The sequence below is a fragment of the Lampris incognitus genome, chromosome 3, assembly GCF_029633865.1.
Source record: "Lampris incognitus isolate fLamInc1 chromosome 3, fLamInc1.hap2, whole genome shotgun sequence".
Taxonomy (NCBI): Eukaryota; Metazoa; Chordata; class Actinopteri; order Lampriformes; family Lampridae; genus Lampris; species Lampris incognitus.
Window position 1 is genome coordinate 464093 of NC_079213.1, and position 19531 is coordinate 483623.

General features: G+C 43.7%; 1 protein-coding gene across 1 annotated transcript in view; it reads right to left on the bottom strand.

Moving 5' to 3' along the window:
* Nucleotides 1-19531, bottom strand: part of LOC130110470 (thyrotropin-releasing hormone-degrading ectoenzyme-like) — a 373072-nt gene that overhangs the window by 235341 nt on the left and 118200 nt on the right. The window contains exon 5 of the mRNA XM_056277578.1: nt 3345-3499. Coding sequence (XP_056133553.1) covers nt 3345-3499 — 155 coding nt within the window. The remainder of the gene's footprint in view (nt 1-3344; nt 3500-19531) is intronic.

Below are 19531 nucleotides of genomic sequence, written 5' to 3' on the forward strand. Positions count from 1 at the left end.
AAAACATGCCAGTATGGATACCTAACCCTGTGCTGAAATTACCCAAAACATACCTGGGCAGATATCCAAAACCCCAGTACAGGTACCCAAAACAACCTTGTCATTATATACTACTTACTCATTGCAACACAACTGTCTTGGCATATTACTGACATCACTTTCAAGATCATGGTTGCTGTGGATTCCAGGTAGTTCATCCAGCAACGGAATTTATACCGATACTTATTATATTTTTAACACTTATTGGAATTTATACCGATACTTATGACTTTAATACTTATCGGAATTTATACCGATACTTATTATGCTTTTAATACTTAGCGTTTAAGAAAAGTGTCAGTGGAATGTTGAAAAAATAAAAGAACATTTTATTTGCGAATGTTCTTTATTGTTCTTTTTTTTTTTTACAGATAATGGTCGCAGACACCTGGACTCAATCAGTGTATGAGTGTGTAAGGTTCGTCTGGTGTGTGTCATGACACTGATACTACATGATACACACTCGTCTGGTGTGTATCATGACACTGACACTACATGATACACACTCGTCTGGTGTGTATCATGACACTGACACTACATGATATACACTCGTCTGGTGTGTATCATGACACTGACACTACATGATACACACTCGTCTGGTGTGTATCATGACACTGACACTACATGATATACACTCGTCTGGGGTGTGTCATGAAACTAACCCTACATGATATACACTCATCTGGTGTGTATCATGACACTGACACTACATGATATACACTCGTCTGGGGTGTGTCATGAAACTAACCCTACATGATACACACTCGTCTGGTGTGTATCATGACACTGACACTACATGATATACACTCGTCTGGGGTGTGTCATGAAACTAACCCTACATGATACACACTCGTCTGGTGTGTATCATGACAATGACACTACATGATATACACTCGTCTGGTGTGTATCATGACACTGACCCTACATGATACACACTCGTCTGGTGTGTATCATGACACTGACACTACATGATACACACTCGTCTGGGGTGTGTCATGAAACTAACCCTACATGATACACACTCGTCTTGTGTGTATCATGACACTGACACTACATGATACACACTCGTCTGGGGTGTGTCATGAAACTAACTCAGTAACACTTTAGAATGGGGAACGTAGTCACCATTAATTAGGTGCTTATTAGCATGCAAATTAGCAACATATTGGCTCTTAATTGGTCATTATTACATACTCATTAATGCCTTATTCTGCATGGCCTTATTATACAACCAGTAAGCCATTAACTATGAGTTTTCCCTCTATAACCTCAGAATTATTGCTTATTAGTAGTACCATCTCAATATGCTTTGCTTAGTATGGACTTTATAAGGTGGTAGTACCACGAGAAGAGTTATTCTCCCTTACTAACACTTAATGAATATGGTCTGTTCTTACATAACAAAACACAAAACTACAAGTGTTAATAGTGTTAAATTACTGTAAATTAAGTTTTTGTTACTTAGAATATGTTCCCCATACTAAAGTGACATCTTGATCATTACTAATTCACTAGTAATTAAGTTTTTATGTTCCCCATACTAAAATGTTACCACTAACTCTACATGATACACACTCGTCTGGTGTGTATCATGACACTAACTCTACATGATACACACTCGTCTGGGATGTGTCATGAAACTAACCCTACATGATACACACTTGTGTGGTGTTTATCATGACACTGACCCTACATGATGAGCACTGGTCTGATGTGTGTCATGACACTAACCCTACATGATACACACTCGTTTGGGGTGTGTCATGACACTAACAGTGACAGTGTAGCCAATGGCTACTACAAGTTATGAAAATCTAAGAATTTTGCGACTCATAAGCAACAATGAGGAGACACACTACCGAGAGGAGGTCCAACCTCTGGCTGGGTGGTGTTCAGACAATAACCTGGTCCTGAACACCAGTAAACAAAGGAGATTATTCTGGACTTTAGGAGATCCAGGAAGAACCCCCCCCCCCCCCCCACTGCGAAGAGGTGTATATTGTGGATAACATAAAATTTCAAATTCCTGGGAATCCACATGACCAAAGAACTCACATGGTCACTCAACACCTCCCACCTGGTGAAGAACTCACATGATCGCTCAACACCTCCCACCTGGTGAAGAAAGCACAGCAGAGGCGTTTCTTCCTCAGGCAGCTGAAACAAGCCGGTCTCCCTCCTCAGCTGCTGGTCAACTTGTACAGAAGCACTATAGAAAGCATCCTCTGTCCATGTGTCACAGTGTGGTTTGTCAGCTGCACAGCAGAGAACAGGAAGGACTTGGCCCCGGTGGTAAAGACAGCACAGAGGATTGTGGGAGCTGTGCTCCCAGACCTGGATGCTGTGTATGCTGGCCACCTACAGAGGAAAGCCTGCAACATCAGCAAAGACACAACACACCCAGGTCCCTATTGTCTGTTTGTTCCCTTGCCATCGGGGAAAAGATACCGCGCCATCAAAACCCAGACTAACAGGCTGAGGAACAGCTTCTTCCCCAGAGCTGTAGCCTCCGTCACCCCCCAGAGTGACAAACTGGTACAATATGGACAGTGATGTACATTATCTACCATATCTCCCATGCACTGTTTTGCACTATCCTAATGTAGGAATAAATTCTGCACTTTAAAGCTGCTGCAACATGGACAACTATGTGCAATAACCCCATACACTATTTTGAAATTTAAAAGCCACTGCTGTCTTTTACTGTTTCATCGTCATTTTTGCTACCTCACCTGTTTATACTAAATGTTGCTTGTCCTTGTTTTTAATCATTTCCCTTGTCTGGTGCTGCTGTTCTCAGAGTCACCAAATGAAATGTCGTTGTGTGTATACAATGACAATAAAGTATCTTATCTCTCTTATCTCTTATCTTGAATTGCTGCTATAAATCGAGATGTTTTGCCAACTGTAGTCCAGTAATTAAAATAATTGTATTATGTGTTTAAAACTGACATGTGTCATAATGACTTCTTACCACAGACACAGGGAGAAACCCTGGTGTTTCACTAAGCAACTGTGTTCATCGTGACTACTCACATCATGGTCTAATCAATGTAATCACGTGTTCATGTTTATTTTATTTTGATCAAGAGAAATACTTTTCAAGTCAATCTGGATAAGGCTAGTTTTGGTCAGGTTTAGGTTTGAAGTTCTTTGAGGTAAACTGAACTTGCTGCACCTGGTGAGGGGTAGTTCAGGGTGTGGTGGGGCAAATGAAGGAAGTGAAGTTTTGGGTGGAGTAGGCCGGGTGGGGGTAGTAAGTAAGGTAAGAATGTTAGTTTATCTCAGGTAAGTTTTGGGATTACCTGGTGACAGATCTCGTGGACGACCACCATGGTCAGCTCCATCTGATAGGAAGACGAGGACACCTCGGCGTCCAACAGGATCTTCTGCTCCACAAACACACTCAGGCCCCAGTTCTCCATGGCAGCATACGGATGCTTCGGGACCGCCAGCAGGTCTGAAAACCGAACCAAAAACATAAGTCTGGCTTTTCTGTTTCCATGGAAACAAAGACTCAGGAGCCACAAGGAACTGAGGTTAAAAACAAAACCAGGACGTTTGTCACCAGGTGGGTCCACATGGACACGAGGTCTCTGTGCTGCAACAAATCAAAGTTTAAAAACATGTATTGTGTGTTTAAAGTATTGAGGAATCTTAAGAACTCAGAACTAGCATCATGTTTACTGGCCATGTAGGTTTGCAGACACATGGGATAACAACACTACAACACAACTCTCAGTGAGAACAACAACACTACAACACAACTCTCCCACCATACTTAACATAGAATAACAACACTACAACACAACCCTCTCAGTGTACTTAACATAGAACAACAACCCTACAACACAACTCTCGCCGTACTTCACCTTTACATGAAAACTGGCCTTGGTTTTCATAAAGACATGTATAGTGACCACACACTTCATTATAAGGAGGCTCTGTCCACAGCTAAATTGTCTTATTACGCAAATTTAATTAGATCAGGTGAAGGGAACACTAGATCCCTGTTTTCCATGGTAAACAATATTTTATAGCCACCAGACACTCTCGCAGCTCACCTGTATTCATTTGCTCAATGTAACGCTTTAATGACCTTTTTTAATGCCAAAATTGAAAATATTCATCGGCAATTGACCTCGTCAAACAATACTGCATACTACTACTACTACTACTTTCGGCTGCTCCCGTTAGGGGTCGCCACAGCGGATCATCCCGAACAAACAATACTGCATACAGTTCATCTTATTCACCTTCCTATGTCCCCCACTGTTCTTCACTATCTAGTTTTAAACTCCCAACTGTTAGACCCCCCTTCCTACTCATTCAGTAAAAGCCTGTCTACCTTCTCTATCCTCTTCAATAACTGATATCATACATTCTTCCCTTATCTCTGGTCTTGTTCCCTCATCTCTCAAAACAGCTGCAATAACTCCAATACTCAAGAAACCTGGTGCAGACCCCAACAATTTGAATAATTTTCTCCCAACTTCAAATTTACCATGTCTAAAACACTTGAAAGAACAGTCGCATCTCAGGTACATGCTCACTTGACTAACAATCTGTTTGAACAATTCCAGTCTGGTTCTCGCACCATGCACAGTACGGAGAAAGCATTGGTAAAAATCACTAATGATCTGTTGATGGCAGCTGACTCTGGGCTCCTTACCATACTTGTCCTCATTGATCTGAGTGCAGCCTTTGATACCATCTCACATAACATCCTTTTAGAAAGATTAGCTTCCATTGGAATAACTGGCACCCTCCTTGACTGGTTTAGATCATATAGCTCTGGCCGCACTCAGTTTGTCCAACTTAAAAATTTGAGATCTCAGTTGTTTCTTGTTACTACCGGTGTTCTCCAGGGCTCGGTATTGGGACCCCTCCTATTTATTATTTACCTACTACGTCTTGGCCACATTTTCAGGAACTTTAGCATTCAATTCCACTGCTACGTGGATGACACCCAGCTTTATCTATCCAACAAACCTACCTCCACTCTTCCGCCCACTTCACTTTCTGACTGCTTACTAGAAATTAAATCCTGGTTTTCATACCACTTCCTCAAACCTAATAGTGATAAAACTGAGGTCCTCCTAGTTGGCACTAAATCTACTTTGGCCAAAACTGATATTTTTCTCTGACTACTGACAATTCTATAGTTCCCCCATCGCCTCAGTTTAAGAGTCTGTGTGTCATCCTGGACAATACATTATCTTTTGAAGCCCACATCAACAATGTTACTCAATCTGCATACTTCCACCTACGCAATATTAATCGTCTTAGGCTGTCATTTACACCAAAAAGCACAGCCATACTCATTCACACTCTGGTTACATCCCGCATTGACTACTGTAACTCTATACTCTTTGGCCTTCCCCTCAAGTGTCTTCATAAAATTTCAACTGGTCCAGAATTCAGCTGCTCGTATCATTACCAGAACTCCTTCCATAGATCACATCACTCCTGTTCTTCAGCAACTCAATTGGCTTCCTGTTAAATACCATATAGACCTCAAGATCCTGCTCCTCACCTTTAAGGCTCTTAATAACCTAGCTCCTTCATATCTTTCTGAACTCCTTCATATTCGCACGCCCTCCCGCACTTTCAGATCCTCTTCTGCTGTCCAACTCACTACACCATCGCCCCGCTTGAATACCATGGGGTCTAGGGCCTTTAGACATTCTGCCCCCCTGCCTATGGACCTCTCTTCCACAAGACAACATTGACTCTCTTTCAACCTTCACATCCCATCTCAAAACACACCTTTTCAAACTGGCATATTTAGTCTGATCCATGCTTCATTGAGTTTTGTGCAGATGTTGATTGTATACTTATCTGTTGTGTTAACTTTTTATTGTCTACCCTGCTTTGTTTTGATTTTACGCTGTCTGATACAGTGCTGCTTGTTTTTTTTGTTTTTTTTTATGTGTTCTGTAAGGTGTCCTTGAGTGCTTTCAAAGGCACCCACAAATACAATGCATTATTATTAATTATTATTATCATTATTACTTATCATAGAATAACAACACTACATCACACTCTCTTGTTGTACTTAACATAGAACAATGCTACAATGCAACTCTCTCACTGTACTTAACATAGACCAACACCACAACACAACTCTCTCAGTTATTTACATAGAATAACAACTCTGCAACACAACTCTCTCACCGTGCTTAACATAGAACAACAACAACACTACAACACAATTCTCTCACCGAACTTGACGAAGAACAACAACACTACAACACAACTCTCTCACTGTACTTAACATAGAACAACAACACTAAACACACCTGTCTCAGTGTACTCAACATAGAACGACAATACTACAACACAACTCTCTCACTGTACTTGACATAGAACAACACTGAAACACAAATCTCTCACCAAAATTAACATAAAACAACAGTACTACAACACAACTCTCTGTGTCCTTAACATAGAACAACAACACTACAACGCAACTCTCTCGGTGTACTTAACATAGAACAACAACACTACAACAGAACTCTCTCACCGTACTTAAGACAGATCAACAACACAACTCTCTCACTGAACACAACATAGAACAACACTACAAAACTCTCTCAATGTACTTAACACAGAATACCAACACTACAACTAAAACACAACTCTGTGTACTTAACATAGAACAACAACATGACAACACAATTCTCTAACTGTACTTAACATAGAATAACAACACTACAACAAAACTCTGTGTACTTAACATAGAATAACACTACAACACAACTCTCTCACCATACTTAACATAGAACAACAACACAGCACAGTAGAGTATATACAATATATACATTACAGTATATACAACATGAACAGTATATAAAACATGTACAATACAGTATATACATGTTCAGTATAGTATATACAACACATACAGTATACAACATGCACAGTACAGTATATACAACATGTACAGTACAGTATATATTACATTAAATTACAGTCATTTAGCCGACGCTTTTATCCAAAGCGACTTACAATAAGAGCATCATTTAACGTAGGAAATCAAGAGAACTACTAGTCATCAGAGGTCATAAGTGCATCTAAACAAGCATCTAAGAGCAAAACCAGTGCTAAAGTAAAAGCCCAAGACAGATTTTTTTTTTATGAGTGAATACAATAAGTGCTAAGAACTAGTAACAGGGTAGTAGTTCTTGAAGAGTTGAGTTTTCAACCTGCGCCGAGAGATGGGCAGCGACTCTGCTGTCCTGACATCAGTGGGGAGTTCATTCCACCGCTGTGAGGCCAGGACAGAAAAGAGCCGTGACCGGGTCGATCGGCAGCAAGGGCCTCTGAGTGACGGGGCAACCAGGCATCCCGAGGCAGCAGAACGAAGTGGTTGGGCGGGGGTGTAGGGTTTGACCATGGCCTGGAGATCGGAAGGAGCTGTTCCTTTCACTGCACTGTAGGCTAGCACCAGTCTTAAACTGGATGCGAGCAGCTACTGGGAGCCAGTGTAGGGACATGAGAAGGGGAGTTGTGTGGGAGAACTTAGGGCGGTTGAACACCAGACGAGCTGCAGCTTTCTGAACAAGCTCCAGAAGTCTGATGGCCAATGCCAGGGCGCCAGCAAGGAGGGAGTTGCCATAGTCCAGCCATTGACCAGAGCCTGGATGAGCACCTGTGCCATCTCGTCAGTAAGGAATGGGCGAATCCTCCTGATGTTATAGAGGTGAAATCTGCAGGAGCGAGCAACTGATGTAATGTTTGCAGCAAACGGCAGTTGGTCATCCAGGATCACACCCAGACTCCTCACATCCCGAGTTGGCGTCACCATGGTGTTGTCAATGGTGATGGCCAGGTCTCGGTGCGTGCAACCTTTCCCCGGGAGGAACATCAGCTCTGTCTTGCCCAGATTGAGCTTCAGGTGGTGTGTCGCCATCCACTCGGAGATGTCAGTCAAGCATGCAGCAATGCGTGTCTCTACTTCTGTATCAGAGGGAGGAAGGACAAGATCAGCTGGGTGTCATTGGCATAACAATGGTAAGAGAAGTCATGCGAGCGAATAACAGAAACCAGGGATGTCGTGTACAGTGAGAAAAGGAGAAGACCCAGAACCGAACCCTGTAGAACACCTGTAGTCAGTCTGCGAGAAACCAACACAGATCCCCTCCATGTCACCTGGGAGGAGCGACCCGTCAGGTAGGATGCAAACATTGAGAGTGCAGAGCCTGTGACACCCAGCCCCACGAGGGTAGAGAGGAAAATCTAGTGGTTCACTGTGTCGAACGCAGCTGACAGGTCCAGGAGTATCAGGACAGAGGAGAAAGGGCCGTCTCTGTCGAGTGACCCACCCTGAATCAAGACCGGTTGGGGTCCAGGAGGTTGTTCTGGTGGAGTTACAAATAAAGTTGGTTAAAGACAGCACGTTCGAAAGTTTTGGATAGAAAGGGTAGAAGGGAAACCGGTCTGTAGTTTTTGACGTCAGACGGGTTAAGTGATGGTTTCTTGAGAAGGGGGGGGTGACTCAAGCAATCTTGAAGGCAGATGGAAAGCATCCTGCCTGGAGGGGAGGTGTTGATGAGGTGGGTTAGAAAGGGAAGGAGTTCAGGTGCTGTACACTGAAGAAGAGGGGAGGGGACCGGGACAAGGGAGCATGTGGTGGGGCGACTGGATGTGATGAGGTTTAGGACCTCGTCAGGGGAGAGGGGAGCGACGTGGGATAGGGTGGGATGTGGAGAGGTGAGGGAGGGTACAGAGGGTGGGATAGTGCAAGCAGCACTAACTGGGTGGTGAGAAAAGGAGGATCTGATGTCATTTACCTTCTTGTCAAAGAAGGTGGCAAAGCCATCAGGGAGAAGGGAGGAAGTAGGAGGAAAAGGTGGGGGTTGAAGAAGTGTAGAGAAGGTTTCAAAGAGTTTCTTAGGATTAGAGGCAGAGGATAGGATTTTAGAGCAATAGAAGGCAGCTTTAGCAGCAGAAAGGGAGGAGGAGAAAGTGGAAACATCTCTCAGAGGCATAACGGGGGGGGGGGGTGACTGGGGCAGCAATGTAATGCGGAACTATTGTTTTGATGTGGGAATGTTTTTCACGGCAGAATAAGCAACAAAACGTGTGTTCATGAGACAGAGTAGGTTGCCAGAATGGAGAGATGTGTGAATGGAGAGATGTGTGAATGGAGAGATGTGTGAATGGAGAGGTATTTGAATGGAGAGATGTGTGAATGGAGAGGTATTTGAATGGATAGATGTGTGAATGGAGAGGTGTGTGTGAATGGAGAGGTGTGTGAATGGAGAGATGTGTGCGAATGGAGAGGTGTGTGAAGGAGATGTGTGTGAATGGAGAGGTGTGTGAAGGGAGAAGTGTGTGAATGGAGAGATGTGTGAAGGGAGAGGTGTGTGAGTAGAGAGGTGTGTGAATGGAGAGATGTGTGAATGGAGAGGTGAGTGAATGGAGAGATGTGTGAATGGAGAGATGTGTGAATGGAGAGGTGTGTGAATGAGGGATGTGTGAATGGAGAGATGTGTGAATGGAGAGGTGAGTGAATGGAGAGGTGTGTGTGAATGGAGAGATGTGTGAATGGAGAGATGTGTGAATGGAGAGATGTGTGAATGGAGAGGTGTGTGAGTAGAGAGGTGTGTGAATGGAGAGATGTGTGAATGGAGAGGTGTGTGAATGGAGAGATGTGTGAATGGAGAGATGTGTGAATGGAGAGTTGTGTGAATGAGGGATGTGTGAATGGAGAGATGTGTGAATGGAGAGGTGAGTGAATGGAGAGATGTGTGAATGGAGAGATGTGTGAATGGAGAGATGTGTGAATGGAGAGGTGTGTGAATGAGGGATGTGTGAATGGAGAGATATGTGAAGGGAGAGGTGTGTGAATGGAGAGATGTGGGAAGGGAGAGGTGTGTGAATGGGGAGGTGTGTGAATGAGAGATGTGTGAATGGGGAGGTGTGTGAATGGAGAGGTAGTACCTGAATTCATGAGAAGGTTTTTATAGAGGCAGCTGATGTTTACTCGCCAACTACAATTCACGTTCATCAGTAAGGTGAGAACCAAGAATGGAAGTTTGGAAATAGGTCTCTAATTTTCCACCCTTGCCGGATCAACGGATGGTTTTTTGAGGAGGGGCTGAACACAGGCAATTTTTAAGTAGCCGTTGATTATAGAGAGCAGGCAGGGACCTAAGCCACGGAGGATGCATTTTAAAAGATTTGTTGGACCTATATCACAGGGACTGGAGGAGGAACGCATGAAGTTTACAGTATTAACAAGGAACTGAAGCATTATGGGAGCAAATTCTGGCAATAAAACTGGACGGCTGAGAGGGGCGGACGGGGGGGGGGGGGTAAAATTGGACCTTAGACCATCGATCTTGTCAACAAAGAAAGGCAGGAAATTTTCACAGTCATGAGCAGAACAGGCAGAAATGGTAGGAAGAGCAGGATTCACAAGCTGATTGATAGTACTAAAGAGAAACCTAGGGGTATGTTTATTACTCTCCATCAAGTCAGAGAAGTAAGCAGCTCTTGCATCTTTAATAGTTTGATTCAAATCAGATAACTCCTTCATGTGGAGTTGATGAACTTCAAGAGCAGATTTTTTTCCATTTGCATTTGGCCTTGCTATTCCTGTTCCTCCCCAGGTTTAAGCCAGGTCTCAGTAAGAGGGTATGCGGGTGACGTCACAGAACTCGCAGCGGCGACGCGGCACTGAGTGGCAAAAAGACTTGAGTGGCAGCGTTAACGTCCAGCTTGAATACAGTGAAAACCCATCTACAATGGGAAAGAGCTGTTGTGTGAGAGACTGCACTAATAGATTGCACAAGAAATCGGGGTTATCTTTTTACAGACTACCAAAAGACAAGGTAAAGAGAAACAAATGGATCGCTGCAATTCGCAGAAACAACTGGAATCCAAGCACGAATCGTGGATTTGCGGTTCCCATTTTGTGTCAAGTAGGCTAGCGTTAGGCTATGTTGGATTTTTTGGGTAATGTTAAATGGTAAAATCATAAAGTCATATACTGTATTGACTACTCATCAATTAAATATTTAGCATCTTTCATAAGTTTTTGTCAGCATATTTTTTTAAAACGTCCTTGTGTTGTGTTCTACAAAGTGGAGAATGGTTGGCTTAACATTAGTTTTCACAGTTGTAACTAAATAAAATAAATTAAACATTTGTACAAACTTATCCACATACAACCAGAATGTCCGTCGGTGTCCTCGTCCTTTAATTTCGCCAACAAATTCCGCCCTGAAGTCCAACCAAGCATCAAGACTTTTGCATACCTTCAGGCTTTGCTTTGTGTATTTCCCTGGTGTAGAAATCAAGTACAAATAAATATCAGGAAACTCGATTTGTGGCCAAATGTTAAAGTCCATAGACCACTGGTTATTTGGTAAGCTGTACGGGTCACTGTCAAGTCCAACTTCCTTTAATTTAAGCAGATAATCTTACATTATAATCCCGGTTTCACTGTTTCCCCTACTAAAAGCAGCCATGTTTCGGGATGTTTTGCCACTCATGGCGAGTGGGGGGGCGTGTTCCAGTGGGAAAGTGACGTCAATGCATACCCTCTATAGAAAGTTAAGGTTGAGGGAAGTGATTAAGTCGTTGAGAATAAAAGACTTTATTTGACATGGACTGGGCATTTCAAAGAGCACGTTGGAATCACTACAGTGGTGAGTTGAAAACTCACCTCTTCAAGAACTACTACCCTGTTACTTGCTCTTAGCACTTCTTGTATTCACTCATTTAAAAGAAAAAACATCTCTTTCTTGCGCTTTTACTTTAGCACTGGTTTTGCTCTTAGATGCTTGTTTAGAGAGAAGATGCACTTATGACCTCTGATGACTAGTAGTTCTCCTGATTTCCTACATTAAATGATGCACTTATTGTAAGTCGCTTTGGATAAAAGTGTCGGCTAAATGACTGTAATGTAATGTAATGAGAGAGGTCTCACCTTTAGAAGAGATGGTTTACACAGGGCAACAGGTGATAACGAACTGGAGACATGTTTTATGTAACAAGGGTATTTTTTATTCATACCTATGGGACTAATCTGGGGGACTGTTTGAAGTGTAAATGGTCATACATGAATACAGGACCGCACAGCGTAATGAAAATTGGCCGCTGACATGCGGCTACCCAGCTTGTTGGGGTGGATACCGTCTCTTCTAAAAAAGGGAAAGTGTTCCTAGAACAAATCAAAATTGACAATAAAGCGCAGAAGGTGGAATGGAGCCATGTGTGGAGGTTGAGGATTCACAATGGCCCTACTCCACGGGCCATTGTGGGAAAAGGAGCAGAAATAAAAACAGATTTTCCAGAAGAACTTAAAAGGTTAAAAAGTTTGTTAAAATCCTTTTTAATTAGTTCAGACTGCTGACACACTGCATCGTTAGTCCCCACATGCACTATCACTCGATTGGTAAAGGATAGGAGTGAGTTAAGAAGCCCTGGGAGGCCAGGATGATGGAGACCATGGCTACAGGGAAACAGTGTGTAGCTGCGCTAAAGAAACGCATGTTCCTGATTATGGAGTCCCCCACTATTAACGTAGTTGGGGAGAAGAGGGGATGAGGAGCTGATGGATGTGAGTTTTCAGGGTGGGTGAGAGCATAATCTGTTTCCGCAGGCTGTGTTAATGTCACTGGCTGATGAAGGGGTGTCTGGGCTGGCAACTGTTGTGACAAGGCAGCGACAACAGACCTGCGAGACAGATGCCCTGCTGACTCGGGACAAGGAAGACTTCCATTTCTGAGCATGACCTCTCTCAGAGTCCTATGACAGGAATCATTGATCAAGATGAGGGCCGATGATTTGGCTTTGCAGTGGAATGGCAAGCCACCTGAACGTTGCCAGCCACAGGAGGTGAGGAGGCTGCGGTGTCGGTATACAACACTGTAGGAGAGGTGTTCGGAACAGGAGCATCGGCTGGGTTGACTGGGGTGTTGTCAGATTGTGTCACGTAGCGGTTGGAGAGCCTTAGGCGAGGGGGAGAGGCGGCTCCGCCTGAGTCTCTCTTACGACCGCGGAATACCGCTTCGGCCCTGGACGACTGGTAGTTAGGTGTCGAGCAGGAAGCAAGTCGTAGGCTAACTGTGGCATTAGCATTGTGCTCACCGACAGGCAGCTCATCCAGAATAATAAACCTGTTCTCCGGCTGATCCTCTGTTGAGACATTAGTGTTGCGCTTGTTGTGTCTAACTCTTCTTTTGCTCTGATGAATGTCTGTCCAGAGCTCAGGGTTTGACACTGCGGGGTAGAACAGGTCTTTGGTCTTGCTCCTTGGATAGCCAATAGCACATATCTAGATCCGATGTGGTGTCGGTCTCATTCAGGTTCAAGCAAGACCAGGGAATAGTGTCTGCATAGTTCTTGGTGCAGGGCTCATTATGACTGAAAGCCAATTTGCAGCGTGTTTCATGTCCCTGGTTCTGATCGTCAGCAGCAAGCAGCAGCAAGCAGCAATCACAGCGTCAATAACTTTTTCATCCTCTTGAATCTGGTAGAGCATAGAGACTCTTTTTTCAAACTCTGATTTTCAGGCTGAGCATGGCCCAGCTGGTGCCTTCAGTGGAGGAAGAGAGGGGAGGCACTTTTCTCAAAGCCTGAAGAAGCGAAAGCACTATGGAGTCAGAGACTCCAGTGCGATCAAGTCCGTGTAACAGTCGATGATCTGATAAAATCCAGAAAATAATACAGGCAATTAACTAGAAGATTTTGAAGTTGTTAAAAGTTAAAAGTAAGGATGTTGAGGGTAAAAACTACATAAAAATGTCCCTTTATGACCGACCTTCTAGCAGTAAACGCAATGCCAACACAATGCTCAAAAATACCACAACTATTCATGTGTGTGATTAGTTGGAGAGCAACAGACTTTTCTAATAGTTTAGATAAAAACGGTAGATTTGAAATTGGTCTAAAATTGCTTAAAACAAGAGAGTCGAGAGTAGGCTTGTTCAGGAGAGGCCAGACTATCTATCGCGTGTTTAAAACTAGATGGGAACAAACCGGCAGACCATTTTATGTGGTTGTTCCTTTCCTGCTTTTATTTGTGTAAAGCACACTGAACTGCCCTGTGTATGAAATGTGCTATATAAACAAACTTGCTCGCTAGACAGTGAGCAGTTGATCATGGAGAGAATTTGTGGGCCAACGGTGTGAAATACCTCTTTCAGAAATCTTGTAGGGATGGTGTCCAGCTGACAGGTGGGAGAGTCAGAAATCTAGTTGGGATGGTGTCCAGTTGACAGGTGGGAGAGTCAGAAATCTAGTGGGGATGGTGTCCAGCTGACAGGTGGGAGAGTCAGAAATCTAGTGGGGATGGTGTCCAGCTGACAGGTGGGAGAGTCAGAAATCTAGTGGGGATGGTGTCTAGCTGACAGCTGGGAGAGCTCAAGTGGGAGAAGAAGTCTTCCAAGTCCAACTGAGAGATTTGCAAAGTGAATCAGTCTGGCGGAGGGTTCAATGCACGTGGGGAGATTGCTCGTCACTGGTGTTATGTGGAGCCTAACATCATCTTTTTTCTTACTCCAGTGGTGGAGAAACTGCTCGCATTTTTCAGTGGATGCATCCAAAGGTTGGCTACCAAGACTAGGGCTAACCACTGGATGTACAGCCTGAAATAAAACCCTGCCGGTTGTGGCAGCTACCAGCAGTTACATTAGAAAGGACTTAACACTAGGTCAGTGCCGTGTCTCTATAGTTCACTCTATGCACTGACCCCCCCCCCTTCTCCCGTTTATAGGAACGGTAGGGAATTTGTGTGTGTGTGTGTGTGTGTGTGTGTGTGTTTGTGTTCTATGGTTTTTAAAATGGGTTTGAAAATGAAAAATGTTAAAAAAAAGTCTTCAAATCAATATGATTTAACTCAAAATAACTTACATAAAATCATTTTTGAATTGTTTTCTATCAGCCATCCACACAGAAACACCAAGTGTCCCGCCTCCACAACAGAATATCCAATAACACGCCAGCGTTTCTCCTCAGGCTAAATGTGATTGGCTGACAGCTTATTATTCACATGACTCAGGTTTCAGTAGCGGAACTGGTTGGTTGTCTGAAGAGAAATGGAGTTGTGATTGGTTACCTTGAGGGTGAAATGCAAATGGGAAGTGATGAAGACACTGTTTAATTTACCAGCTTTTTAAGATCTGAAATGGTTTCATTTGAATGTTCAGACAACAAGAATGCACTTTTAACCCATTGTAGTCCTGGTGGAAAACAACAACTGGAAAAGTCTTGATGCTCAATAATCCAGGCAGGAAACCACAGCAGGCGAGTCAGTTCATCGGGACACCACGTTTACTGACAGGAGCGTTTCATCATCATCTCAGTGGCTCATCTGACTGCAGGTGTCCACACCCTTCTAAACAATACAGTGTCCTCACCTGACTGCCGGAGGGCTTTTCACCTCCTCTATGTCAGACCTGGCTTTTCGGGCCTGGCATGGGACCGGCGTTAGGGTTGTTAAAGATTTACACATAAACGGAGCATTTGCATCATTTGAACAATTGTCAGAAAAGTATGCCCTGCCACACTCCCATTTTTTTTATACTTTCAGGTTAAGCACTTTTTACAAAAAGGCTATCACCCTTTCCCAGAGCAACCTCCAAGCACCCCCTTAGATGCTCTTTTAGGGATCTAATACTAGTCTCAAAAGGGCCATCTCCTGGACATATGATGTAATTAACACTATTAACCCACAGTCCCTAAACAACCTAAGGACAATTTTGGAACAAGACCCAGGCCTGTCTTTTGCAGAGGACCAGTGGACTTCAGTTCCCGACCTAGTACACTCCTCATCTCCTGCTAGACACGGTCTTATACAATTCAAGATAGTTCATTGTCTTCTTCTCACTAAGGAGAAACTGGAAAGGATATACCCAAACACTGATTCCACCTGTGATCGATGTAAGACTACCACTGCAAACTGGTGTCACCTGTTTTGGTCATGTTCAAGCCTTCAGACTTTTTGGGAAAAGGTCTTTGAATCCCTTAGTGACATGTATAATATGACTATTGTACCTCAGCCCATGATTGCTCTGTTTGGATTGAGGCCAGAGGACACAGTGTGGTCGACTGAAATGTGCAATGTGGTTTGCCTTGACTGCTCTGTTAGCTCGAAGTCTCATCCTCCTCAACTGGAAGAGAGCGGTGCCACCATCCCATACCAGATGGATTAAAGAGATGATGTTTTACCTGAAGCTTGAAAAAAAAAATCACGTTTACATTGAAGGGGAATGCAAATAAATGTGAAAGAGTCTGGAGGCCTTTTCTTACCTACTATGATAAGCTAACCCAGATAACAGACTGGGATAGTTCATAACCTCATCAGTTCTTGGTTGGAGCAGAACTGTAGCAGTATAATTAAGAATAAGTTTAAAAAGATAAAAATGAGTGTAGTTTTTTTTATTAATTAATTTTTCCCCCTTGTCTGTGTTTATGTGAATGAGGTCATTGTATATTTGTCATATATTTATTTGTACTTGATGTCATTTCGGAGGATGTTGGCGGGGGGGCATGTTAGGGAGCAGGGGAGGGGTGGGAATTATACTGGATTTATTTCATGTTGATTCTGTGATTCGTAAAATGCAAAATCCAATAAATACAAGTTTAAAAAAAAGAAGAAGTGCTGGTGTTCAACCCGGTCAAAAGCCTTTTCCTGATCTGAGGAAATAAGACCAGTTTCAACTCCCAATGAACTAGAGATGTCCAAAACATCCCTAATTAAACTAATGTTGTGGGTGATCAGCCTACCAGGCACACAGTAAGTCTGGTCAAAATGGATACCCTCCATCACTCTTCTCAGTTTGTTTGCTAACACCTTAGACAAGAGCTTGTAATCAGTGCAGAGCAGGGACACTGGCCACCAGTTCTTAATGTCTTGCACATCCCCTTTCTCCAGCAAGAGAGTAATGACGGCCCTTCTGCAACTCTGAGGCGACCGCCCCTCAGTTGCACTTTTCCTCAGGACAGTCAACAAATCCCCTCCGAGCACCGGCCAAAAAGACTTATAGAAGTCAACAGGTAAACCATCTATACCAGGTGCCTTGCCACTCTCCAGACTTGCAGGGCATCATGATGTTCTTCAAGGGACAGTTGTGCCTCGAGCTCTGTATTCAGTGCTTCGTCAACCTTTTTTAGCCCATCATAGAATGATTCAGCCCCCAGCACATCCTGCCCGAATTCGCTCTTATAGAGATCACTGTAGAACCCTGCTGCGTAGTTCAGAATCTCAGAAAGTTCTGATAGCTGCACACCAGTGTTAGTACGCAGAGAGTAAATGGTTTTTCTCTGCCCATTCTTGTGCTCTAGACTAAAGAAAAAGTGAGAAGGAGCATCCATATGTGTGACGTTCAGAAAGCGTGAGCGGACCAGTGCCCCCTGTGCTGTAATACCCAGCAGGCTAGCCAAAGCAGACTTTCTGGATTTGAGAGCCTCTACATGGCCTCTATCTCCCGTGGAATCTGCCAAATTCTGTAGTTCCACCATTTCATCCTCTAGATCTCTCATTGATCTGGCTATGTCTCTGGTGACATTGTGAGTGTACTGCTGGCAAAACTGCTTTATCTGACACTTGCCAATGTCCCACCATTGCTGCAGAGAACTAAATTCAGACCTTCAGCTTCTGTATTGGCCCCAGAAAAACTCAAAAGCATCTCTAAAGTTGTTATCATTTAGGAGGCCTGTGTTAAAATGCCAGAAAGCACTATTTGTTTTAGCCCTCCATATGAAAACACAGCACGGTACAAGAGAGTGGCCAGAGAAGCAAACTGGAAGTATGTTACATTGTTTAAACACATTAAAATGCTGTTTAAAACAATAAAACCAATCAAGCCGTGCCATGGACAGCACGTTATCGTTGCAGGAGATGCAGGACGTGGTTCCTGATGGTTCCTGTCCAGCTTGAAATTCTCTCTACAGTTAAAGTCCCCTCCCAGAAGTAAATACTCCTCACTGTCACATTTACTAATAACATAAAGTAACACATCCAAAAAAACTAATCTTTCGGGGCCAAAGGTTGCACCATAAACATTTGTAAAAACTGTCTTGGTGCTCAATAATCCAGCTGAGAACATCAAGGAAGGCTGAATCAGTTCATCTGGACACAACGTTTACAGTCAGAAACATTCCAGCACTCAACTAAGTGACCTCTTCAGTCTCACCTGACTGCAGATGTCCCCACCCTTCTAAACAATACAGTGACTGCAGGTGTCCCCACCCTTATAAACAATACAGTGACTGCAGGTATCCCCACCCTTATAAACAATACAGTGACTGCAGATGTCCCCACCCTTATAAACAATACAGGGACTGCAGGTGTCCCACCCTTATAAACCATACAGTGACTGCAGGTATCCCCACCCCTATAAACAATACAGTGACTGCAGGTGCCCCACCCTTATAAACAATACAGTGACTGCAGGTGCCCCACCCTTATAAACAATACAGTGACTGCAGGTGTCAACACCCTTAAAAACAATACAGTGACTGCAGGTGTCCCACCCTTGTAAACAATACAGTGACTGCAGGTTTCCCCACCCTTACAAACAATACAGTGACTGCAGGTGTACCCACCCTTATAAACAATACAGTGGCTGCAGGTGTCCCCACCCTTATAAACAATACAGTGACTGCAGGTACCCCACCCTTATAAACAATACAGTGACTGCAGGTACCCCACCCTTACAAACAATACAGGGACTGCAGGTGCCCCACCCTTATAAACAATACAGTGACTGCAGGTGTCCCCACCCTTATAAACAATACAGTGACTGCAGGTGTCCCCACCCTTATAAACAATACAGTGACTGCAGGTACCCCACCCTTACAAACAATACAGGGACTGCAGGTGTACCCACCCTTATAAACAATACAGTGACTGCAGGTTTCCCCACCCTTACAAACAATACAGTGACTGCAGGTGTACCCACCCTTATAAACAATACAGTGACTGCAGGTGTCCCCACCCTTATAAACAATACAATGACTGCAGGTACCCCACCCTTACAAACAATACAGTGACTGCAGGTACCCCACCCTTACAAACAATACAGGGACTGCAGGTGTCCCACCCTTATAAACAATACAGTGACTGCAGGTGTCCCCACCCTTATAAACAATACAGTGCCTGCAGGTGTCCCCACCCTTATAAGCAATACAGTGACTGCAGGTGTCCCACCCTTACAAACAATACAGTGACTACAGATGTCTCCACCCTTATAAACAATACAGTGACTGCAAGTGTCCCCACCCTTATAAGCAATACAGTGACTGCAGATGTCCCCACCCTTATAAACAATACAGTGACTACAGGTGTCTCCACCCTTATAAACAATACAGTGACTGCAGGTGTCTCCACCCTTATAAACAATACAACTTCATAACGACCGAAACCAATGACCACTTTCATATGCAAATATGGGTGTGACCACTAAGTAGAGTTTGGATGGCCATGTGTACTGTTCTGCAGTGAGTTGAGACAGAAGAGGTCACTTAGTTGAGT